The sequence below is a fragment of the Sus scrofa genome, chromosome 2, assembly GCF_054392235.1.
Source record: "Sus scrofa isolate SSC_HxYL_T2T_F1_AM1 chromosome 2, Sscrofa_HxYL_maternal_Yorkshire_Landrace_v2.0, whole genome shotgun sequence".
NCBI classification, from domain to species: Eukaryota; Metazoa; Chordata; class Mammalia; order Artiodactyla; family Suidae; genus Sus; species Sus scrofa.
In genome coordinates, this window is record NC_139384.1 from 111,913,016 (window position 1) to 111,938,298 (window position 25,283).

Below are 25,283 nucleotides of genomic sequence, written 5' to 3' on the forward strand. Positions count from 1 at the left end.
GGTGGGATTTCAGAATGCATGGTCATGTGAGATACACTGAATTGTTCTAATTTCTTCCCTAAAGTGAGAAATCTCTTCTAGAAGTAAGCTTTATAAAATTCAGGAAACCTGAAATGTTTTTAGGAAGACGAGAATAGGATTAGAATATAAAAATAAGAATGGAGAGTAGGGGCCTGCATTTTGATCTCAGCATTTTGCTTTAATCTCTCTGCCAAATACAGTTTACTTTAATTCCTTCTTCTTTACCTGACATTCAGTATTCATAAACTTTTTGGTGGGTATTTGGTGGTGCAAGGTTAATAAAATGAAAGTCAAAGGATAAAATTTGTTTCTGTATAGTTGAAATAAATTTAAAATAGAAATCAGTAAGGATTTGAATGAATTAAGTGGGTTTAAATTAAAAGAAGGCTAGATTTTTTTAAAATTTTCACCATCCAGTGTGTGCTGCCATGCCTTGGTAAAAAACATGCTTTCATTATGTCTTTCTTTTCAGAGAGCTGAATCTTGCAAAATGTTCCTCATCATTAAAAAGATTGAAAAAGAAGTCAGAAGGAGAATTGTCATGTTCCAAGGAGAATTGCCCCTCTTTAGTTACAAAGATAAATTTTCACAAGACTAATTTAAAAGGTATTCCAAATATTAATAAATTATTCTAGGAAATTTTTGTGGTTGTAGTCAGTATTTGTAAGTTTTACACACTGGCCCTGATGAATGCTTGAACTTAAAATACTGGACTAAGTCCAGGAAGTACCTTCCTGGAGAGCATATTATGTTTTTGAACTGCCGTTTCTACCAAAAAAAAAAAAAAAAAAAAAAGTAATTGTTAATACCCAGTGTAATAGAATATTCCTTCCTTTTTTTTCTTTACCTGCCTCTTCAAATATTAAACATTGTTTAGCTCATGTTGAGCTCACTCCAGACTTGCCTGCCTTACTTTTCTATTCCACCTCAACCTGTGCTGCTTAGGATCAGTGTCTTGTGATTTGAAAGTATAATTCAGTCTTCATCTCTTTCAGTCCTAGACGTTTTGTGAACAAAGAATGAGAAGTAGGCTATGTTACATAGCTGTGTTAGGCATATGGACTCTTTTCTTCCAGGCATTGAGCCCAGACTATGAAATGTGTTTGGCTTTTGGTTCTAACTATACTGGAACCTAAGTACCTAAAGGGATGGAGTAACAAGAATAGCGTTGTAATAATTCACTCTGGCACTTCTTTTACTTAGGTACCTCTTAACTCAAAATTATAAATTACCTTCCAAGAGTCTATATATGGCCTAAGTAAATTGTTAAGTCTCTTGTTCAAGAGCTCTATTGCATTTTTAATACAAATATTACCATTATGACACCAAGCTTTTATAATCTTTCAACATAAGTTCATAATAGCATATTACAAACTCAGAATAACTGCCTATTTGGCTCAAAATATGAAAATATGTTAAATGAGAAATCAGATATTAATTTCACTAAACAGGGCCCCTTTTCTTTGTTTATTGTGTCAGAAAGTAAAAGGAATATGAATGACTTTAGGCTGCAGAACAGCAGAAGGAACTTGGAAGGGGGCAGAGAATTGAGAAACAGGAGAGGAAAACTTTACAATCTTTTCAGTGATCGTAAAAGAAATGTTTTGGTGGAAGTTAGAGATAATTTTTAAAACTCAACACTTGAAAGATGTGCTACTTAGCATTTTATAGCAAGAAAGAGTTTGATTCAGTATTTTTTTTTTTAAGCCGTCAGGTTTTTTTTTACATCAAATTATCACATACATCTTATTAATTTGGTTATGGCAGAGATGAATATGGACAATTTTTGGCAGCAGACACAAATTGCACCCCTCCTAGAAAAGACTTTGCCATTCTATTTGTTGCTCTTGTTCAGCTTTAAGTGGTACTAGGAAATTTTTTCGTGTGTGTGTGTGTGTGTGTGTGTGTGTGTGTGTTTATATTAAGCTTCCCCCATTTCTCCTTCTCTGTGCTGCTGCAGCCAAGCCAGACAGCCTATTGAGAAGCAGCAAACCATCTGTTAATGGATTTGAAGTTCTGAATTACACTTGAGTGTGTAGAGGCACTCGTGCTTAGCCAGAAACATTCATTTGAATTAAGCTATAAATGCTGTATAAAAAAGAGCCATACATTTAACGTAGGTTCATGAATAAATTTAAGAGAGGGCAATTGCACTCTAAACTTTTATTGCTGCAAAACCCAGTATTTTTGGTGTTCTCTGATCATTTAGGGGTTTTATAGCAGGATTGAAGCTTTAAACCTTGAACTAGGGGGAGACAATGCCTGTGTTAAACCTTCTGCAGTAGAATTTCATTGCTGAATTGCTGATAGAATGAAGAAGCCCTACAGATTGGTGGGGTTCTCTAACCCCCTCTTTTTTTAAATGTGAGAAATGTTTAAACCAGTTAAAAGGAAGACTCAATAAATAATTTTCTGGCATGGGGCCAGATCTCCTAGTTCATGCCCTTTGATTATTTTCTTTAGTTGGTATCTTGTCTTCTCTGGAATAATCTATTAATTTTTTATGGCAGGAGAAACAGCCCTCCATAGAGCTTGCATAAATAACCAAGTGGAGAAATTGATTCTTCTTCTTTCTATGCCAGGAATAGACATCAATGTTAAAGGTAAGTTCTCAATCTTTGTGGTCTAAGCCAGTATCTTAATATTTATAATATTAAATAGTTTAATGCCAACATTAAGAAAAATCATTTAAGTATATTTACGTGACATATCTTTAAAATATTGCTAGTAGCAAAACCAATAAAATCATTGTATATTATTTTTAATAGTGCAGAACCATTTTTTGGTGTCTATATTTTGATCAGATCTCAATATCAGTATTTTTAAATTGTTTTTACTTTGTTTTTCTTACAGTTAGAAATATGACCTATACCCTAGTCATTTTTATCAAAGCATTCTATTTGTATATGAGGCACTTAGAAAGTTACACTGATAAAGTAGAATATCAGTACTTCACTACTAAAAAGTCCTACTTTTGCTGTTTTAAAATTTGCCTTGATTTCTAATTTAGACAATGCTGGCTGGACGCCTTTGCATGAAGCTTGTAACTATGGCAACACAGTGTGTGTCCAGGAAATTTTGCAACGTTGTCCAGAGGTAGATCTGCTCACTCAAGTGGATGGGGTGACTCCTTTGCATGATGCACTGTCAAACGGACATGTAGAAATTGGCAAGCTGCTACTCCAGCATGGGGGTGAGTGCATTTATGCTAAACGTGTTATGATAAATTATCCACTTTTTCGATGAATCTCTGAGGTAGAAGGCATCTTACATTTTAAGATCTCTAACGAAAGATGCCTTTATTACATGTTAATGAAAAAGTAAAGATGAAAAGTCTCTTAGAACATAAGCACCTTTTATTACTAAGGATTAAAAAAAAAGCCTTTTCATAATAGGTATTTATTTATTTATTGTGTTACTAAGCCTATTTAGGTTTATTAGGAGAATGTATTTTGAATTGGGTGTGTTAGTTTTTAATATTAATCCTTTTACTTAAATTGCATAATGTCTGTAAACCAGCCATTTCTGAAAGCTTATAAATAAAGTGATGTTAATGTTCGATTGTGAATACTTGGATTTTTCAGCCTTGTTTCATTTCCTGTATATAACTGCTAACTCAGTTATTTTTTAATGAGTCATTTCTTTACAGACTACAGAAAAAGATATCTTAGAATATCTTTTTTTTCATTCACATTTTGTAGTCAATTAAGTAGGAGGATTTCCAAATGGTTGTGCAGGGGTTTTGTGATGGAAGAAACTTGAGCTTAATATTCATCTACCGCTTATTTCTCTTGCTTTCCAATCTGATCTCTGCTTTCAGAACCCCTCCACCCCCAAACTCAGTGATGCTTTTTATATATCTGAACTGAAAATATAAATATTATATCAAAATATTCAAAACAGATTTATATTTTAAAAGGAAAAACAAAGGAGAACTGATGACTAGCTTATAATGTAGAAATAAAGATTTGTATAATTTATTTGTACTAATTTTAACTTGAAATTTTAAATTATTTTTTCTCAAATAAAGCTATTTGGTTCTGCAAGTAAATAAACAGTGTGTTTTCTTCAGAGGACTTTTTGCTATCATTTATTTATCTAAGAAAGACTGTGTATGGTAGTTTAACATGTTTGGTTATTTATAGTCTTCTCCTGCCCCCTAAAGGCCTTAGTGTGTCTTTCTTACTGACACCATTTCATAATCAATATATTTTTTAGTTCTTGTAATATTTTTTTAGTATTACATGTTTACAGAACCATACTGTTCTGTCTCCTAAATATTCTATTTTCCTACAACTCTGTATCTGACATTCCAAGCCAGTATTTGACCTTGCTTCAAGTGGTCTAAATGATAAAATCTGTGATTGTATGAAGTCCAAATCTTCATAAGAAGGCATTATACTAACCGGTGTGAAATTTTTTAAGACCCTTGGTGAAATATAGTAAATTGATGAGTTCCTTGTTCTAAGAGCAAATCTACTTGTACTTGCATTTATCAAGGTCCTTTGGCAATCATACAGCTTATCTTTCTCTGAGTTATGATCTGGGTTTGGACCCATCAAATAATTTGACACTGTCATTGCAGAAACTACATCTTGAGAGCATTAATTTAAATAATTTACTTATGTTTCTAAAACCTTTGTTTACTTGTGGTATCTTGTCTTCATAATTTGTTGTATATTTTAAACAGGAGTAACTTGAAACATTTTTTTTGAAATATCAACATAATGAAAAAAACCTAGTTTTGATTTAGTACTGTCTTTTTCTATAAACTTTACATTAATCATTTATCATTACTGATTGGTCTTTTATATTAAATACATTTTGTATGTAGGCCACTACATATGCCTGATCAGGTTGATCATGTAAGAGTTTTAGCAGCTATAATCTCTACTCTCTCTGACAGTGTGATCTGTGTTATGTAGCAGAATCTTCTGATTGTGTCTGCTAATACTAAAACTTATATTCCTTATAACATTTCCTTGGCAGAGTATATAAATAATTACAGGATTTGACTGGCACAGGTACAGAATACTCTTGTACTTTGCTCTGTGACCAAATACTGAGTTGTTGTTTGCCCCTCCCATATTATCTTTTACTACCCAGGGGATAAACTCTTATCTTCACTACTTTGTATGTAGGTAGTTAGATGGGTTTAGCTAGCATAGATGGGTGAAATCTAAGTCTCACTAAGAGCAGTTAATGTTTATTTTTTGTGATTCAGTTACTTGTAGTAAAAATTGAACATAAGCAAGGATAATGAAAAACTTTGGGCAAGATTTTGCAGTTTGCACTGCTGCCATCACCTCTTAACAATGGAAGGGGGACAGTACTTTTTCCTCTTGGTGCTGTTATGAAATATCTTTAAGACTTTTATACATAATTTAAGATAAATGTATTTTGTTAATTTCTTCCAGAAGCACTGATTATTCCAAGATGAGCTTATCAAAAAAAAAATTTCATTTATAACCGTATATATTGTTTATTGAACTAAGGCATGTACTTATAGGCAAATTTCATTAGGCAATTGACTAGAATTTTTTTTAATGCACCTGTATTAGGCAGTTAGTATATATATATAGCCAGTTAATTATGTCAGTATGAATTAATAGAAAATATGACTGTAAACTGAGCCTTGAATGCTTTGGGAGAAATGAGAGAAAATGACTGTTGAGCTGCCAAAATAAAAATGTTTTACTCTTAACATTTTGCATTTTCATTTTCATAGGCCCAGTGCTTTTACAACAGAGGAACTCCAAGGGGGAATTACCCTTGGATTATGTATCATCCCAAATCAAGGAAGAGCTATTTGCTATTACAAAAATAGAAGATACCGTGGAGAACTTTCACGCACAAGCAGAGAAACATTTTTACCACCAGCAACTTGAATTTGGCTCATTTTTACTTAGTAGGATGTTACTGAATTTTTGTTCAATTTTTGATTTGTCTTCAGAGTTCTTCTTAGCTTTCAAAGGACTGACTCATCTAAATGAGCTTCTTATGGCTTGTCAGAATTATAAGGAAACCCCTAGTGCTCATACTGACTGGTTACTGGATCTTTATGCTAGAAATACAAAGACATTGCAGAAGCTCCCAAATATTCTTAAGGAACTGCCTGAGAATTTAAAAACATGCCCTGGAGTACACACTGAGGCCTTATTGGTGACATTGGAAATGATGTGTCGGTCAGTCACAGAGTTTTCATGATGATGCCAAAAAATGTGGGTCAGCCTTCTGAACCTGCTCAGCTTGCTTTGTCATTTATTGTGGACTTCCTAGTTTATTAACAAATAATAATTTTATCTATTTATTGACAGAATTTGCATCCTTGCTAATTGAAAAGCACTTAACTTATCCAAAACTAGTATAGGCTTCTTTATCCAGTGCATAGAATTGGACTCAATAGTAAAAAATAGTTTTGTTTGGTATACGCTTTTATTGATCTTTTTGTTTGTTTTAAAAGTGATATTATTTATTTATATTGTACATGTAAAAACTTTTAAATATTTTTTCAAATCGAAATGTAATGTCCTCTATTCTAGGTGTTCTGGGTCTTACAATCATGGCAAGAATACTAATGCAAATGTGCACTTATAAACATGTAGCTTCCTGTTTCATTCTCTGTAGGCTGTTGGAATAAAGTATGCATTTTAGTTTTATGTGTTTCTAAAATAAACATTTCACAATTCACAGTAATCTTTTGGTTGTTTTTGTGTGTGTGTCTTTTTGCCTTTTCTTGAGCCGCTCCCGTGGCATATGGAGGTTTCCAGGCTAGGGGTCCAATCGGAGCTGTAGACGCCGGCCTACACCAGAGCCACAGCAATGCGGGATCCGAGCCGCATCTGCCACCCACACCACAGTTCACAGCAACGCCAGATCGTTAACCCACTGAGCAAGGGCAGGGATCGAACCCGCAACCTCATGGTTCCTAGTCGGATTCATTAACCACTGCACCATGATGGGAACTCCAATCTTTTGGTTTTTAAATTCAGTAAATGTGTAAAGTTTGATAATTTGATCCCTTCATCTATTTTATTTTAACAGTTCCTGTACAAAGTATATTTTTACTCTGTGTAACCATTGTTGTATAAGTAAAAACACTGTTTCTTAATAAATTTTATTAAATATTAAATTATAAATGTTTAAATGGCAACAAAGTAAAGGATTTGAGATCATCTAAAATCTCACTGTACAGTGTGAATTTACATAGTAGTAACATTTCAATTTGCAATTTTCCTAATAGCAATTTATAGTAAAATAAAAGAAAGGATGTGGATAATAACTACTTTTGAAATTGGAGTTGCTTCACTAGTGGAAATAAGTTACATTGTCATAAAGCTGAAAAAGAAACATTAGAATTTCCATTTAAGTTTTATGTAACTAAAGTGATGATTTCACAGCAGTTCATCTGCTAAAGAAAGCACACTTTAGTTTTATTTTGGAAATAGATCTTTCAGCAGGATACAAATGGTGAGAGTCTTACTACTGGGTTTATAATCTTAACAAAAAACTGCTACATTAGTTTATTAGCTCTGATTAAAAATCAAGTATTTTTCCTCTTTGTGTGTGTGTGTGTGTGTGTGTGTGTGTGTGTGTGTGTGTGATTTTTAGGGCTATACCTGCAGCATGTGGAAGTTCCCAGGCCTGGGGGTCTAGTCAGAGCTACAATTGCCAGCCTATGCCACATGCACAGCATCAAGGGATCCAAGCCATGTCTGCGACCTACTTTCCTACATTTTTAAATCGGTTATTTTTTTACACATACTACAAGAAATCTTAGTTATTTCTAGTTAAGCCTTAAAATGGACATGATACAATTCTCTCTGTCTTTTTTTTTTTTTTTTTTTTTGTCTTTTAAGGTCCATACCCATGGATATGGAGGTTACCAGGCTAAGGGTTGAATCAGAGCTGTAGCCGCTGGCCTATACCACAGCCACAGTGATACCAGATCCAGGCTGCATCTGTGACCTACAGCACAGTTAATGGCAACACCAGATCCTTAACCCCCTGAGTGAGGCCAGGGATCAAACCCACATCCTCATGGATGCTAGTCAGGTTCATTAACCACCGAGCCACAAAGAGAACTCCCTTATATCTTATTTTAGAAAACATAGTAATTCCCTCAAATTTGCCTTAGATATAGAGGACAAAGAAATTTTAATAAAATTCTAAGACTTTCTGAGGACTGCCTTTTTGTAGACATCTCAAAGTTCTAGCGGCTGAAGAGAAGACTGAATGATGCTGTTCTTCATGGTACTCTATCAGATTTCATATCTGATTTCATATCAGATTTCATTGGAGTTGTTTAAAAAAGGGGGGGCTATAAAAGTCCTTATTACAATGATTGCAATGTAAATAATGCTTGGGTGGAGATTTCTAAACTCTTAAGATTCAGCTTTCCTAATACACAATCCTCACAAATATTTGGAATAAAGATTTTAGAATGTTTACTGGCAGATTTTTTAGGAAGGATCTCTGAAAGTTTTCTGACTTATTACTTCTTAATTTCCCTATGTATAATAAAGTGGTCCAAGTATATACATTTTCTGTCATTTCATTAACTTCAAGATGACCAGAAAAACATTTATCCTCATATAAATCAAATGCTAAATTATCAGTGTTTCAAATTTATTTATTGAACGACTGCTATGTACCAGGTAATACGCTTGACAGACGGACTATGATAAAAGAGGAAAAGCTTACAGTCTGAGAAGGTAAGTAGCTTTATTGTCTAATGTATAGGCTGTTGAAAAAAATTTCAATTTTGGTGTTTCTAAAATTTACAGTAGTCGTTGGTGTTTTAGTTTTCAAATGTGATATTACAAGAGGCTGATGGTTTAATCCTTTGATCAGTATGATTTTAGTTTTATTTTAGGGTGAATAGAATGTGGTATGTGCTTTTACAATCTTAGTGAATCCCAGTACTCATTCGTAGATAAACACAAATGCATTAATGCTAGGATACTTTAAACACCAGGAAATGGTTACCATTTTTGTTTGTTATGCTATAGAATGTTAAATTAATACCTTTACGTGAAAAAATCATTGGTGAAATGTGCAATCCATATGCATTTACACACCTTTCCAGTTAAGTGATGAACTTGATAAGAGCCTGTCATTGTTGCTCCTTAATCAGTAGGAAGGGGTCATCTTTGAGTGACATGAGGCACTACTTCCCTCAGGCATTTATCACGTAGCTTCCACACCAATCATATCTCTTGCTGACGTGGAACTTGCAAAATTCAGAATGATAATTGTTTTTATAACAAATGTGGATTGAGTTAGAAAGGTCAGTGATGGCATTATTGGAATTATGCTCTCTATGCCTAGTGATGTCAAAACTGAAGACATGGGGTTGTTACTATCTTGTTAAAAAGTATGTTATCAAAAAATTCACCTTGTAGATTAAAATGAATTGTGGTAGGATGATATACTTTGGTAGTTATGTGCTCTGAAACAGAATTAGAGACTATTGGTCTATAGATTATTTGGAAAAGCTTATGGTATGGTTTTATTAGGTTCTAAGCAAATGTCTTCTAAGGGACTACAAATCACACTAAAAGACATTTTCAGAAGAAACAAGGTAGTTTTAACATCGACAGACATTTTAAAAAAATTATCTAAAAAATTTGTTTTCTCTCAAGTAAATGCTAATCTTTGAGATGATCCAAAATATATTTAATTCCTGCTTCCTACTTGATGAAAGTACCAAGCAACATTGTTTCTTAGACTCATGAATTTATGTGAATTGCTAGAGGGAGAGAAAACTTTCTATTATTTTCAAAGAGGCTATTAATAATATTTACCAATCACCAGTCCAAATGATTAGCATTTTATCAGGAATTTTCTAAGTATTACTTTTTCATTGTAAGCAAAATTATATTTTGTACATTTCATATACAAAATATTTTCTAAGCACTAGACACAAGTGACTGGTTCTTTATAATACTATTTTTGTACTGTTGGATCTTTTTTTTCTTTTTTAAAACAAACACAGTGAACTTTTCTCTGGGTTTTTTAACTACTAGCTGAATTAAAATCCAACAGTATTAAATCAACAAAGTAATCAGTGGCCAATTATTATAAAAAAAATTCCCCTAATATAATAAGCATATATTTTGTATATTTAATTTGTAATATGTAATATTGCCCTTAATATAGACCAAGAAAAGAAATTTCCTTAATCAAGCATCTAAGTAGCTGTCTCCAAATTTTTGTCTTTCTTTTTATTGTGGTCCCCAAATCTTTTCAGACAGTTGAATTCAGATTTTGTGAATCTAATCCCCTTCCTTTCAAAAGTATCTATCTAAACTGGATCAAATGAATATTAATGTAAAATGTGTGTTAAACATTAATAGAGAATGACTACATTGGAATGTATGGCTTATTTCTACCAAAGAATGGAAGTTTTTAAAAATGTGTTTAGCACTTCCAGCAGGTAAGCTGCACTGAACTGAAAGTCGGGAATCCAACTTTGAATTTACACCTATTATACCATCATTTATCTTAATAGCCAATGAACTAAAATTTCCAATGATTTTCCATTCTTCTGTCTCAAATAAAATAGTCATGTTGAAAAAATCATTAATCTTAAAGTGGTGACAGACAAAAAGAATTTAGTTTGTTGTCAGTACTTCTCAACTTAAAGGTTAGGTCAGCCATGGTTTATGTCATGACACTGATAAATTTTTATAATGACCAGAGTGGTTTGATTTATAATAGGCTTTTGTTTTAAGGAATATATATCATGGTTATCTGACTTCATCCTAAAGATGCATTTTTCTACTTTGCATCATTTCTCTTTTACAATATAGAAACAAAATTACAGAGCAATAAGTGAAATTTAATATTAAAATAGGCATTTTAAAGATCTTTCCATGAAAACTTAAAAGCTGAATTGGAAAGATAAAAACTGGGCAAAGGGATGGGGGGAAAATCGTTAGGAATCAGTGATTTAAAGAGGGTAGGAGTTCCTGCTGTGGGCCAGTGGGTTAAGAATCTGACTGCAGTGGCTCAGGTCTCTGTGGAGATGTGGGTTATATTCCCAGCCTGGCACAATCAGCTAAAGGATCTGGGGTGCTTCAGTTGCAGTGCAGTTTGCAGCTGCAGCTCAGATTCAGTCTTTGACTCAGAAACTTCCATATTCCACAGGTTGAAAGCCATTTATAAAAAAGTGGTTGAATTGGGTCCCTTGATACCTTTTTTCTTGACTAATTTTAGTACTTTTTAAAAAATGGAAACTCTTTAAATGTCAGAAATTATTTTCTCTAAATGAAATTACAGAGGGGAAAAGTTTGTAAGCAAATACATTGCTAATGGTGGTTGCATTTGTGATAGAATTTTGAGTAGTTCTTTTTGACTTCAAGTTTTTCTAACTTGATTTATATTTGTTTGTAATACCAGTAGCCAATTTATTTTTTAAAGTAATGCTCCTAATATAAGTACGAATCAGTCTTGAAATTTTTCTAAAGTAAACTGGCATCTGATGGATTTTTAAAACATAAAGTGCATTTTAAAAATAAGCCGTTTCCTTCAAGGTGGGATGTAATTAAGCCTACTATCTAGTGCATATTTCAAACAATACAGTTGCACTATATGCCCTTCCTTTGAGAGTGAATCAGTCTTATTGTTTTACTAATATATTTCTTCTGTTTTCTCTTTAAACCCCTTCAAATCTGTGCCTTACCCTGTTGGGTGGGGTCATTACTCCTTAGTAGGATTCTTAAGTTGCTAAAGATTAAACCTAATGCAGATACTGTGTGGAGTCACAATATCTTATCTTCACTATCAGCTTTTTCTGATTTTAGAAGCTTTTATGGGACCTGAAGAATTACTTGTTCTGATTTTTTTTTTTTTTCAGATTCAACACCAAAAAGCAGGGAGAAACTGTTAAGATTAAATGATAGCTATATTTATTAAAGGCTATACCTTAAAATCCTTTAAAGGGAGTTTACTAACTGTGTGATTGAGAAGTGTTTTCTTTTATTATTACAGACTTGGAAAGAATTCCCTTCTAATTTTATTTTTAACATTAATTCATATGCAAGCAGTCAGTTTCTATTGAGAGAACTCTGAGCAAAAATGTCTTGCCACTGCTGTCCAGAGCATATTTTGCACCTCTTCTGTGAAGGTGAGGAAAATGGCTTCTTGTAAGTTACTGTTTTAAGTAGTAAAATTGAAAAATATAATACTTTAACAGTTGTTTTATGTAAATATATTGGATACCTATATCATAACTACGGTACACAGGAGACTTACCACAACACTGTTTTGGGAGATTTCTCACCTGCATGTCAAGAGTTGTCACAGTCATGAGAGACCCAAGTAATGTTGTGTTTTGTATTAGCATCATAGTACCACAAGAATGGATGTTGCACATCTGGGAACCCACCCTATGAGAGAGTGCCTGATTCTTGGTTAAATTATCTAATGCTGGATGTTTTGTGATATTGCCCCCCCCCCAGTTTTTTTTCTGTTATATTTGAAAATGCTTTTTTTATCCAACAAGGAATTTTAAAAAGTAATGTTCAGCAATTTCAAACAAACAAAAACAGAACAACACACTGATGCATTTTAAAACTAGTTCTTCAGAAGCTCCCCCTGTGGGACAGTGGGTTAAAAGATCTAGGGTTGCCACAGCTATAGCTCAGAGATTCAGTCTCTGGCCCAGAACTTCCATATGCTGTGGGTGTGGCCATAAAAACAACAACAATAACAACAACAAAACTACTTCAAACATATATAGTACCGGTTAGGTTTCCATCTACTTCAGAGATCTTGCTGTGGTTTGCTAGGCCTTTGCATTTACGAAACCTGAAGTTTGTAAGAGTTCCAGGACAAGGGTAGGAGTATTGTAAGATTAGAGAAGTTATACGTTCTTGACATTGATAAATTATCTCCCACGATTTCAGTATTACAAGTTGCACACAGATTTAGACTTGTAATTATTATAATCCTACTGTACAAAGGAAGAATGTTTTGTGGGAATGATCTAGAATGATCTAGTTTAGAAAGGTTTCCAGTTTGCTGAGTAGCTTATTATTTAAAGAAGATCTCTGAATTTGGGACAGTTATCGATTGACATTTCCTTCCCCTCACTTCTCTTCTGCATTCTGGATGTCTCTGTAATGACTCCTTTTGTCTCAGATTTGTCTGCAGTGATTAAGAGACAGTTAACAGTGGTTGGGGCTAGGTGTGCACCTTTCCTTATGCAGTTAGCATTTCCCCAATACATTATTTGAACTCTGGCAAAATAAACTGCCTCAAGTTAACTCCTGTCATTTTGAAGTTTGCCTTTGACCAGAATGTGAAACTGAGCCTATGTTACCATCTTCCTTTACTAGTAACAGCAAGGTCTTTTTAGTCAGGTCTCCAGTTGCATTTATCCTGAGAAAATGGGAGATGCTTTGTGATTCTCTCATTGACTCAGGTTGGTCATTCCTTTTCTCATTTGAAAGACCACTGAAGAATCTATAGCAGGGGAGAATATTATTGCGATTTTATTTTTGCTACAAAATGAAAAAACTTTGGCATAGCTACTTATTTCTGTTTTCCTTAATACAGATAGAACTTCGTGCTTAATCTAGTAGCACTGTTTTGTTTTGTGTCTTTTTAGGCCACACCCACAGCATGTGGAGGTTCCCAGGTGGAATCGGAGCTGCAGCTGCAGTGCTGGCCACAGCAACACGGGATCCCAGGCACATCTGGGACCTGCACCACTGCTCAGAGCAACACCAGATCCTTAACCCACTGAGTAAGGCCAGGGATCAAACCCTCATCCTCATGGATCTTAGGTTCGTTTACTACAGAGCCACAAAGGGAACTCCTAGTAGCAGTGTTAATTGAGTAGAGGAGAAAAGCAGTGCCATTTTGTTATCTTTTTTTTTTTTTTAAATGGAGTCATAATTTTTCAGTGACATTTGGAGACATAACCATCAGATGCCTAAGGTACCTATCTACAAAAATACTGCTTGTGAATGCTATAGAACACTTTATGTTTTTCAGAATGTGAATGAAGAGCCCAATAAATTGATATTCCTTTGAATCCAATTACATATTTGATTATTTGCCACCCCCTCCCTAGATGCCTTTGGAAAAAACACAGATAGAATCATTAAATTCCAGAAGATCCTTCACAGTGTTGTTAATTTCTACAGCATGCGACCACTCTGGATATTTAATGGTTTTCATCTGCATAGTATTCTTACATGATGAGAAATTTTTCTTGATATTTCTTAAATCTCAGAGAGCTGGAATAAATCTTATGATGTGGCTGTCACTGTACAAATGTAGAAACTGAGGCAGAAGACTGACTAAAAGGATTTCTATGTTTTTTCTTGCAGTGAGTTACACCAGTCATCCTGGAAGGAGAATTATAATCCAAAGAAATGACACTACTGTAAGTATTCATTACATTATTTTTTATGTGGTTTTAATTCATATTTGACCAACCCATTAGAAAAGGCTGATTCTAGAAACTCTAATCAAACAAATGACCAGGTATCTGTACACACACACACTCACTCACGCTTGACATTTAAAGCCCCAGAATTTAAGCATTAACTTAATTAATATCTGGGGCTTTTCCAAGAATTACAATGGTGGCTCTCTTATATTTCTGGATAAGTATCTGCCTTTTATATTTTGCGATTTTAATGCTGAGTAAAAAATTCAAAACTAGGAGTTCCCATCGTGGCTTAGTGGTTAACGAACCTCACTAGTATCCACAAGGACACAGGTTCGATCCCTGGCCTTGTTCAGTGGGTTAAGGATCCAGCTTGTGAGCTGTAGTGTAGGTTGCAGAAACGGCCAGGATCCCGCTTTGCTGTGGCTGTGGCGTAGGCCAACAGCTATAGCTCCGATTCAACCCCTAGCCTGGGAACCTCCAATGCCATGAGTGTGGCACTAAAAAGAAGAAAAAGAAAAAACAAAAAATTCAAAAATAAACATTAGGGTATATTTAACAAGTGTATAAATAGAAATTAAAAATATCTGAATAAGGCTTGTTAATACAAAAGTAGACTACTCTCAGCATTAAAGATATTTGGATATTAAGATCAAAATGGAATGAAAATTTTCTATGGTCTCTGTATAAGAGAGCTTATTACTAAGTTTTTCTTCATTTTAAATGACAAAAAATCCCATTAAAGATACTTTCAGAAACGTATCAGTTAAAATTTTCTCTTGCTTATACTTTAGCTCCAGTTTTATTTTAATATACCATTACTGGTTTTTGACCATTGCCTATGACAGGGCAAGTCATAGTTGGTACTCACTCAATAAATACATTACGAAATAAAGTCACTTAAAGAATCTTTCACATTATCCAAGTACATAGAGTGGTTCAAAATTAATTTGGAATCCTGACAGCATCTATCAATCTGAGACTGTTGAACAGTACCAAAATGAATAAGAAGTACCATATTCTTTCTATAAATGGAAAATTTTAAATATGTATTTCTTATGAGTTATCACAATTAGTGGCAATAATAGTTTGGATGATCAGACTGTCAATGAATTCATTCACTAAAAGATACTGAGGAATATATGTAATAGTTCATGTGAGTACTATACTTAGCAGCCCAGATAGGTGTCAGTGACTTTTGATCTTTTAAGGTAGCTTAAAGTTTTTAAATGTTTACGAGTCTCTCAAAACTAAATCAGGTTAAGCAGCTTTCAAAAGGCATCCTTGTGCTTTCATAAGAGAAAGAAAAAATGGTTAAAAGTTTATTAGTCACAGTCTCTTGTTTTTAGTCTGAATGAAGTAGTTCCTAAAAGAAGATTCCTTTGAATATCACTTTGATGTCTCAAGGTAGTTAGTTCATACGTCTGAGTTTGTCACTGGATACTCATCCCTCCAAAGGTATTGAGTTCTATACAACAGTCAAGTTTTAAGGGAAAGACTTTTTTTTTTCCCCAAACCAAACCTGAGTTTAAGTGAAGTGTCATTTATATGAGACTATGCATACAATCTTCCATCATTTCTCTCAACCACCACCAAAAAAAAAAGTACTGATTATACTTAGAAAAGATGATGCTTTTAATGCAGTGAACAGTCAACATTACCACTGAACTAAACATCTGAAATTTGATAGAATGAAACAAACAGAAATTAGTCATGTGTTAATGCTTACTATCCACTAGGTATACCAGACTTGTAGACAGTTAAGAAGACACTGTCAGCACAAAACATAAATCTCATAAAAGGTATAACCCAAAGTTATTTCAAATTATCTCATTAGTAAACTTTGTGTAGTAACAACAACTTCATGGAATATTAACTCTTAGCAACAATGATGGTATGCAGATGTAAGCATGTCATTATAAACATGATGAGCTAAATAGAGCATACTGAGGTCAAAGCCTTTCTGAAGAAAGGGAATTTAATTGACATTCTTTCAAGCATAGTGTATAAACAGATCAAAATAGTTCTATCATAAGAAATAGTATTTAACAACAAATAGCTTTAAAATAAAAATACTTTAAAAATCAACTTTGATGAGATTAAATTTATTTTTAAAGAATTTTCCTTTAGAGTGAAATACATATTTCTCACTTCTGGCTTTTTTACATTTTTCCAGCACAACCCCTTAACCCTATCCCAGTCTATTAATAAAGTAATGCAAAACATTGTCTGCAGCAATTTCAACCAAGCTTAATGCCCTACTGAGTCAGGGAAGTAAGACATGCTCACCAAATTATTTCTCTCTCTCTCTCTCTCTAGAGGTATATCTCCCTTGATATACCAGGAAGTAAGGTACAAAAACTACATGAGAGTCTTGGGAATGCAATTTTTAAGTAGAGATTCTATGGTAAGTAGTGAAACATTATTAAAGGCAAACTCCCCTTCCCCATGAGCAGTTTATTTTACAAAATAGGTTTTCATGCATTCATATTTTCAAGGATGATTTTTTCTACAAATGAATGTAGCAAAACACTGGCATATTACTTAGCACACTGCATTCTCCTCTACATCAAAATTCACGCTAATAACAGAAATCATAATATGCACTAAAGCATTTTAGTATTCTAATGAGAAAGGTACATTTTTTTTCTGTGAGAACACATGAGTATTAAATATTTTTAGATGCACAGAGGCATAATCTGACACCAAAAGCAATGTAGATTTAATCTGCTAGTATTTTTGACAACGGTATAGGGTTGCTAATTGCTAACTCGGTACAAATTAATAGTGGTAGGTATAAAAATTCGTATAGGCAACCATTTATAAACCTGGCAGTATTTTTGTGTAGTCCAGTAGAGATTTTAAGGTTTTAGATGGAATGATAGAAGGTTTGGAAATTGTCTTTGTGGAATTTCAGTGTGTGGAAGATTCTCTTAAGGAGGTGAATATACCTTCACTCATTAGCTTAAAATCAGCCTAGTCATATCTAAATAATGTGCACAGGAATTAATGACAGATCTGAATGAATCTATGTTAAGTTGAAATGCATCTCTGTTCCATTATTCAGGTTCTGAGATCCACCCTCCCTACTGAAATGTATAAAACATACGAAACTGTAATGGATTATTTTTCAGAAAGAAAAGTAGTCACATAAAAAAATTTTAAATCAAATTGACATTTACATTTTATGTAGATTTAATCAGAGCACAGCTGAGCATTTAATCTAAGATTCTAGTTCTTCCATTTGTAATTAGAGAAGTATGTATCTCCCAACTTTACCAATCTTACATTTGTTGTTCCAATGTGTTATATTATTATCCACAGCTAACAAGGCTTTCACATAGCTAGAGCTAAACCTTTATCAAATTGGTTCTGTACAGTGGAAGTAAATTTTCAAAGACATATACCTTTGTACACTATTTACAGATTCTCGCAATCATGATAAAAAGACAAATTTAAAACAAAACAAAACAGAAAGAAAGGAAATGCTGCTGAGGCTGAAGGCTTTTTCTTTTATCTTCCCAAACAGATGCTCAGTGCTGGGAGCTGGCTAGCCAAGATTGTTTTTCTTCCTTTTACATGGGCTATGAGAAGGATCTGGTTTCAGTTCTTGGTATTGCACCTGTTTAAACAGAGTTCAGAGAAAGACTGGTCAGGTGGCCACTTTCTGGCAAAGGAAGGAAAAGCAAAGGCATGAGAGATTTGCTTGGGGGAAAAGAAAGTGCTTGCTCGGGAAGTCGGATGAGATCTGCAGCTGGGATGCAGAAAACAATAGAATGATAGAGCAAGAGTCAAGGGAAATCCTGCCAGAAACTACATGAGAGCGCTGATGTGAACTTTGGTAACAGGCTGAGGTCTTCACATTAAAAGCAGAACCATCTCCATCTAGTTGGAAGGACTGAATGATTATTCTTTGCAATTTATTGTGCGCTTAATACAGGTTTCATCTCCATCCACCTACTCTCACGTCTGATACCAAGTCAAAAACTCTACTGAAACAAAGGAACAAGGTATTGCTGCAACCCCGCTTCAAGAGTTTGATTAAAAAAAAAAAAAAATTCTCATTTCGCTCTGAAAATATTTAATGATCAATGGCATTAATTAAAGGATTTGAAAGGATTGAGATGTGCCCCAGTCTTCAAAAATCAGTTATTCTTCCCCTCTTCATTGATCCCTAGACATCTTGAAAACTCAATTCATGCAGATTATTCAAAGAAGTGTTTTTCTCTCAAATGTCTGCTGGCACAGTTTGCTTTCATCACCTAACATTCCTAATTCCTCCCTGCAGGTAGTGGTGACTTCCCTTCACAAACTCCAGCTGGGCCTCCATTGGAGGAGGACGGTGCCCCTGACACACCGGTAGGTTCTTTATGCAACCTCCTCTCATTCCCCCATCTTCTCTGTAAGTTCCTCTTGGATAATACCCGAACTGAGCTAAATTCCCAAATGGAAAAATCTGCCACAGCCTTTATTAACTTTACCTGGCTCTTCTAAAGCCTTCAAAATTAAATGAATATAAAACTTAAAACCCAATGCCACACTAGGTTAAAATGACACAGGCATTCCTTAGAGATATGGCAGGTTCATTTCCAGACCACCACAATAAAGCAAATATTGCAATAAAGCAAGTCACATGATTATTTTGGTTTCTCAGTGCATATAAAAGTTCTGTTTATGGTATACTGTATGTAGTCTATTAAGGGTGCAACAGCATTGTGTCTAAAAAAGCAATAAATACCTTAAAAAGTGCTTTACTGCTAAAAAGTGCTAACAACCTCAGAGCTTCAGCGAGTCTTACTCTTTTTACAACAGTGACATCGAAGCATCAATGATCACAGACCACTATAACAAATATAATAATAATGAAAAAGTTTGAAATGTTTCAAGAATTACCAATCTGTGACACAGAGACACAGAGTGAGTAAATGCTTTTGGAAAAATGGCACCAATATACTTGCTTGATGAAAGATTGCCATGAAACTTCAATTTGTAAAAAAACAAAATTATCTGTGAAGCGCAAAAAAGCAAAGCAAGGTAAAATGAGGTGTGCCTGTAGTGATAATAATGAAACCTACATACCACTTGCACATCTGAAGGGACTCTGGAAAGGAAGTCAAGTAGTTCATTGTTATCAATTGCATATGGACTCCGAAGCTTTTTTGTAAATTTATTGATACCTGAAAGAGTGATAGATGAACATTATTGAAATCGCCAAAATCTGGAATTAGGCAACATTTCTGGCAAAAGCGTTGTAGTGATTTGAAGATCCAGATTAAGGTGCCTTGACTTCAGCTGTGACTGAATGAACAAATAAACCTAGGTTTCTCCCTCTCTCCTTCCCTTCCTCCCTCTTCCCTTCTTTCCGTCCTTCCTTTGTCCTCTTCCTTTCTCCATCCCAATTCAATGGCTGCTCTGTTTTTCTCTTTGTACTTCAGTGGCTTCTTCCCAGCAGGAAAAATTTTCTTTTTGGGAAACAAAAGACACAAGGCAAGAATGAGCAATAACCTGTCTTGCTTTTCCCCTCAGTATTACAATTCTTAGAATCTTTGCTGTTGTGTTCCATCTATGAGCACTGTGTATCTCCCTATATTTTGGATTGGGATTTTTTTTTTTTTTTGTCTTTTTGCTATTTCTTTGGGCCGCTCCTGCGGCATATGGAGGTTCCCAGGCTAGGGGTCGAATCGGAACTGTAGCCTCCGGCCTACACCAGAGCCATAGCAACGCGGGATCCCAGCCGCGTCTGCAACCTACACCACAGCTCACGGCAACGCCAGAGCCTTAACCCACTGAGCAAGGGCAGGGACCAAACCCGCAACCTCATGGTTCCTAGTCGGATTCGTTAACCACTGCGCCACGACGGGAACTCCAGGATTGTCTTTAAGGCAAGAAATATATATGACTTATGGGTTCCCCCTTTTCAAAAGATAAACTTTTTTTTTTTTTTCTTTTTGGTGGTGGTGGGAAAGTGTTGCTATAATGCAAACTAAATATTTTTTATAATTTAATAATTATAATTTATAATTTAAATGTGTAGAAGATACATAACCTGTTGTTTTCTCTTCCAAAATAACCTTCAATTATAAAGGGTTTACCACCACTTAAAAAAAATGTTTTGAGGGTGGCAATGTGTAAGGATCCTAGACCCATCTCTTCCCACCAACACACGGCATCTATAGCTACATATGGAACAAGTACCTCTGAGAAAAACCTTGAAACTGGCTGACTTATGTCTACACTCAGGTGAATGAGAGAAGGCCCACATGGAAGCAGGTAGGAGAAGCAGGGACACAATTTCACCATAAACCCCACCTCCAACCTGGCAACCCACAGTTGGGAGGAGTTTCTCTCTGAGGAGTGAGGATTTGAATCCCACATCAGGCATCCCCCGCTCTTAAGAAGTGCACTTGAGAGATGAGCCCCCAAAACATCAAGCTTTTCTTCTTTTATTTTAGAGATAATTGACATACATCACTGTATAAGTTTAAGGTATAGAGCATGATGATTTCATATGCACATATACTGAAATGATTACCACAGCAAGTTTAATTAACATCCATCCTCTCTTAAAGATAAAAGTTTTTTTCTCTCTTTCCTCAGTTTGCTGTTTGGGCTTGGTGGGGGGTATTTTTGGTTTTGGTTTCAATTCTACATGTAAGTAAAATCATCCAGTATTTGTCTTTCTCTGACTTATTTTGCTTAGAATAATGCCTTCAATGTCCATTCATGTTGTCCCAAATGGCAGGATTTCCTTGTTTTTTATGACTGAACAATATTTCTTTGTATACCATTTCTTTATCCATTTATTCATCAATGGACACTTAGATTGTTTCCCATGTCTTGGTTATTACTGTAAAAAATGCTGCTGTGAACACGGCAGTACAGATATCTTTGGAGACTAGTCTTTTTATTTCCCTTGGATATATTCCCCTGAAGTATAATGGCTAGATCATATCGTAGTTTTACATGTATGTAAACAGAAAACAGTATGGAGATGCCTTAAAATGTATATATATGTGTATTCTATAATGGCTGTACCAATTTACATTCCCACCAAAGTGTACAAGGGTTCCTTCCCTTTTCTCTGTATCCATGCCAGCATTTATCTATTGTCTTTTTTTTTTTTAATCTGTTGTCTTTTTGATGATGGCCATTCCAACAGGCACAAGGCACTATTGTGGTTTTAATTTGCATTTTCTCCAGTGACTAGTGGTATTGAACAACTTTTCATGGACCTGTTGACCATTTGTGTATCTTCTTTGGAAAAATATCTGTTCAGGTCCTTTGCCCATTTTTAATATATTAAGTCCTTTAAATATTTTGGTATTAACCCCTTATCAGATACATGATTTGCAAATATTTTTCCAATTCTTTCCCTTTGTTTTCACTTTGTTGATGGTTTCTTTTGTTATGCAGAAGCTTTTTGGTTTGATACAGTCTCACTTGTCTTTTATTTTGTTGGTTGGGCTTTAAGTAAAATTTCCAAAAAATCATTACCAAGACCCATGTTATTTTGTTTTTAATGTTTTCTTCTAGAAGTCTCATGGTTTGGAGTTTTACAATCCACTTGAAGTTAATTTTTGTGATTGTTGTAAGATAGGGATCATTTCATTCTTTTACATGTGAATATGTGGTTTTTCCAGCATAATTTATTGAAAAGACTCTTTTTTCACTGAGAATTCTTGGCTCCCTTGTCAAATATTAGTTGACCATATATGCTTGGGTTTATTTTCGGGCTCTCAATTCTGTTCTATTGTCCTATTTGTCTCAAAACATCTAGCTTTGAAAACCAACTTGCATGCTCAGACTCACCCTCCCCAGGGCCCCAGGCACAGAAACAGTTGATCCAGGCAGGGGCAATCAGACTTTGTGTGAGAAAGGATCATTTGCTTGTCTGCAAGCACTGTCATGTGGGGAAGGCATCTGATTTGACATATATTCAGGGTTCCACTTGGGTGCTCTTCAGGGACAGAGACTGGACAAAAGTCACCATCTTTTTTTTTTTTTTTTTTTTTTTGTCCTGGCAGGCACCATCTCTTCCCAGCTGCCTTGCTCCAACCAGTGGGTACCATCTTCATGCTCTTCCTCTGCTATACTCCAGAGCACACAACTACAAAAGGAGCATTTATACACATATGGTGCCCGGGTTTTAACGTCTATGAGACAGTTCAAGATGGTGACTTAGATCCTGAATTCACTGCTTCCCATGAACAGACTGACTCTACAGCTACATATGGAACAATTTTTGGTAAAAAGACCTGAAAACTAGCTGAAGAACTGCTTCACATGGGGCAAACAAGAAAAAAGCAACATCAAATAAGAAAAAAGCTACATCAAAGTGGAAAGGAGATGTCAAGACACAACCTTGCTATAAACCTCAGGCCCAGCACAGCTACCTACCATCAGGAGGAAACTCACAAACCCAGAGCTTTTTGAGGAGCCAAAATTTTGTATGCCACATAAGGCACCTCAGCTTTAAGACCTGCACCTGAGAGATGAGCCTCCAATACATCTGGCTTTGAAAACCACCTGGTTTGCACGCATGAGACCCCAAGAGCTACAGTGAATAGAAAATGGCTATTAAAGGGCTCTTGAACACTGACTTGCCCCAGGGCCCAGCACAGAAAGCAGCTGTTTGAAAAGTGTCCAGGTTTTACAGGAAGAAAATTTATTTACTAATCTTAAAATGTGAGCTGGAGAGGCAGAGGCCTGTTGGGACTCTCTCCAGGGATGGAAGCTGGTGGGTCCCATTTTTGTGCCCTCCCTGTACTGCACTCCAGAGCACTAGTATCTACTGGAGGGGAGCTTTTACACATGTCTGGTATCCTGCTTTTTGTGGCTGCTACCCAGAGGATAGTCCTTGATTGCTTGGCTTTGGAGGCCAGGGGACTTGTGTTCCTGTGTCCCATGGAGCTGTAACATTTGAAGAGATAGTTCTTGGCAAACTACTGCTCCCAGGGCACTGGACACATCACAGACTAAAACACATCCCTAGTCTTTCCAAGAAAAAGGCCTATTTCCTGGTCTAGAAGTTTTGGTCAGAGGGGCAGGATTCTGGCCTGGCATACTTACAGAAGCCTATGGAAGTATTCTCAGAGAACTGAGGCCAACAGAGGCTGGAGGATGTAATCTTTGCATTCCTCTCTCTCTCTACCTTTCTCCAGATTGCCAGTATCTCCCAGAATGGAGCTTATACCATTGACTCGTGTCCCAATTTTTGCACCTGCTGTTAGAAAACACCTCTACATTGCCTAGTTCATGTGGCCAGAGGGGCTTAGGTTTTCAAGTCCTATAGAACTGTAACCAATGGAGAAGGAGTTCTTAAACAGCTACCACCTTTGGGGCACAACAAGAAGTAACAGACTAAGGATCTTAGTCTCTCTGTGAAATAGGCTGATAAGCTTATCATGCCTGCAGCCTGAGGGACAGGCTTCTAATCAAACACACATCTAAGGGCTGACTGTAAACCTTTCCAGACACCTCAGAGGGGAGGTGTTACACATGAATAGTGCCTCATGGTTTGATGCTTCCCAAAACTGGGAATGCCCCTTGTCTGCCTGACTCTGGAGGCCAGGGTAGCTGGTGTTCCTGGGACCCATAGGGCTGTAACAATCAAGAGACAGTTCTTGGCAGGCTCAGGAAACATAGGCCAGGGGATGCTATTTTTGCTCTCTCCCTCTGCCTCACCACAGCTCATCAGCATCTCAGAAAGGAGCTTACACACTCATCCAAAGCTCTGATTTTTGTGACTGTCACCAAGGGGTGCCTCTAGATAACCTGTTTCTGGTTACCAGCTGGATTTACACTTGCAGTCCCACAGGACTATATATATATTCACATATTTTAAAAGCTGATATCTAAGGGGCTGACTTTCAATTAGACTGAATCTAGGTGCTTACTGAGATACTCTTGTTTGGGACACTGACAGGTCTTGGCACACCTTCAACTACTGAGAGCTATTCAAAATGAAATAGGTTGCATGGACAACCACAAAAGTGTGAGAGACAACTAAGAGCTAGGGCAAGGTTGAATGATGAGATTCCTCTGCTACTCAAGACAACTGCTTTAAGACTGGGAGAGGTGGCTGTTTTCCTCTAATGCATAGAAACCAAAAGAGATTCAAGCAAAATGAGGAAAATTTTCCAAATGAAAGAATAAGATAAACCTCAGGGGGGAAAAAAAAACTTAATGAGACAGAAATGTTATTTACCTGATAAGGAGTTCAAGGTCAGGGTCATTGATGTGCTTACCAAACTCAGGAGAATATGGATGAACATGGTGAGAACTCCAACAAAGAGAATATGTAAGAAAGTGCTAAATGGTAAACAAAGAGCTGAAGAGTAAAATGATGGAACTGAAAAATACAGTAGAGGGATTTAAGAGCAGGCTAGATGAAGAAGAAGAAAGGATTAGTGAACTCAAAGACCAGGCAGTGAAAATCAGAACAGCAGAAAAGAAAAAAAGAATGAAAAGGAAGATGGCTTAAGGGACTCAGTGAGACAACATCAAGCATATTAACATTTGCATCATAGGGAGTCCCAGGAGGAGAAGAAAGAGAGAAAAAAGCAGAAAATGTACTTGAAGAAATAATGGCTGGAGTTCCCACTGTAGCACAATGGGATCAATGGCATCTTGGGAACTCTGGGCCACAGGTCCGATCCCTGGCCTAGCACAGTGTGTTAAGGATCCAGCATTGCTGCAGCTGCAGCTTAGGTCACAACTATGGCTTGGATGTGATCCCTAGCATTAGAGCTCCATAGGCTGCAGGGCAGCCAAAAAAGAAAGACAAAAAGAAAGAATGGCTGAAAACTTCGCTAGTCTGAGGAAAGGAACAGACCTCTAGATCCAAGAACTTACATGG

The 25,283-nt window shown here is 35.8% G+C and overlaps 3 protein-coding genes across 52 annotated transcripts in view; 2 read left to right on the forward strand and 1 right to left on the reverse strand.

Annotated features, from left to right (window-relative positions):
- SLF1 (SMC5-SMC6 complex localization factor 1) overlaps nucleotides 1–6,717 on the forward strand; it is an 84,097-nt gene extending 77,380 nt beyond the window's left edge. For all 8 annotated transcript variants that reach the window (XR_014838286.1, XR_014838288.1, XR_014838287.1 and 5 more), the window contains 4 exons: nucleotides 494–627; nucleotides 2,532–2,624; nucleotides 3,032–3,214; nucleotides 5,750–6,717. Coding sequence is in view for 5 of the 8 variants with exons in the window: in XM_021085385.2 (XP_020941044.1) it covers nucleotides 494–627; nucleotides 2,532–2,624; nucleotides 3,032–3,214; nucleotides 5,750–6,228 (889 nt within the window). In the remaining 3 variants the exon portion in view is untranslated. The remainder of the gene's footprint in view (nucleotides 1–493; nucleotides 628–2,531; nucleotides 2,625–3,031; nucleotides 3,215–5,749) is intronic.
- Nucleotides 6,718–6,761: 44 nt separating this feature from the next.
- LOC110259425 (uncharacterized) lies at nucleotides 6,762–24,885 on the forward strand. 2 transcript variants are annotated; one of them, XM_085014079.1, is made up of 7 exons: nucleotides 6,762–8,274; nucleotides 8,679–8,735; nucleotides 12,016–12,151; nucleotides 14,364–14,419; nucleotides 18,366–18,435; nucleotides 18,714–18,784; nucleotides 22,450–24,885. In XM_085014079.1, exons 4-7 carry the CDS (start codon nucleotides 14,409–14,411, stop codon nucleotides 22,682–22,684), a joined length of 387 nt encoding a protein of 128 aa, XP_084870205.1. In that variant the 5' UTR covers nucleotides 6,762–8,274; nucleotides 8,679–8,735; nucleotides 12,016–12,151; nucleotides 14,364–14,408; the 3' UTR covers nucleotides 22,685–24,885. The 2 variants fall into 2 exon arrangements, 1 of the variants encoding a protein (XP_084870205.1); XR_014838357.1 differs by lacking the exons at nucleotides 6,762–8,274; nucleotides 8,679–8,735; nucleotides 12,016–12,151; nucleotides 14,364–14,419 and adding an exon at nucleotides 20,511–20,695 and having other exon boundaries at nucleotides 17,955–18,435.
- MCTP1 (multiple C2 and transmembrane domain containing 1) overlaps nucleotides 16,037–25,283 on the reverse strand; it is a 537,796-nt gene continuing 528,549 nt past the window's right edge. For all 42 annotated transcript variants that reach the window (XR_014838295.1, XR_014838291.1, XR_014838294.1 and 39 more), the window contains 2 exons: nucleotides 19,505–19,602; nucleotides 16,037–18,047 (listed from right to left, as the gene is read on the reverse strand). Coding sequence is in view for 29 of the 42 variants with exons in the window: in XM_021084540.2 (XP_020940199.2) it covers nucleotides 17,976–18,047; nucleotides 19,505–19,602 (170 nt within the window). In the remaining 13 variants the exon portion in view is untranslated. The remainder of the gene's footprint in view (nucleotides 18,048–19,504; nucleotides 19,603–25,283) is intronic.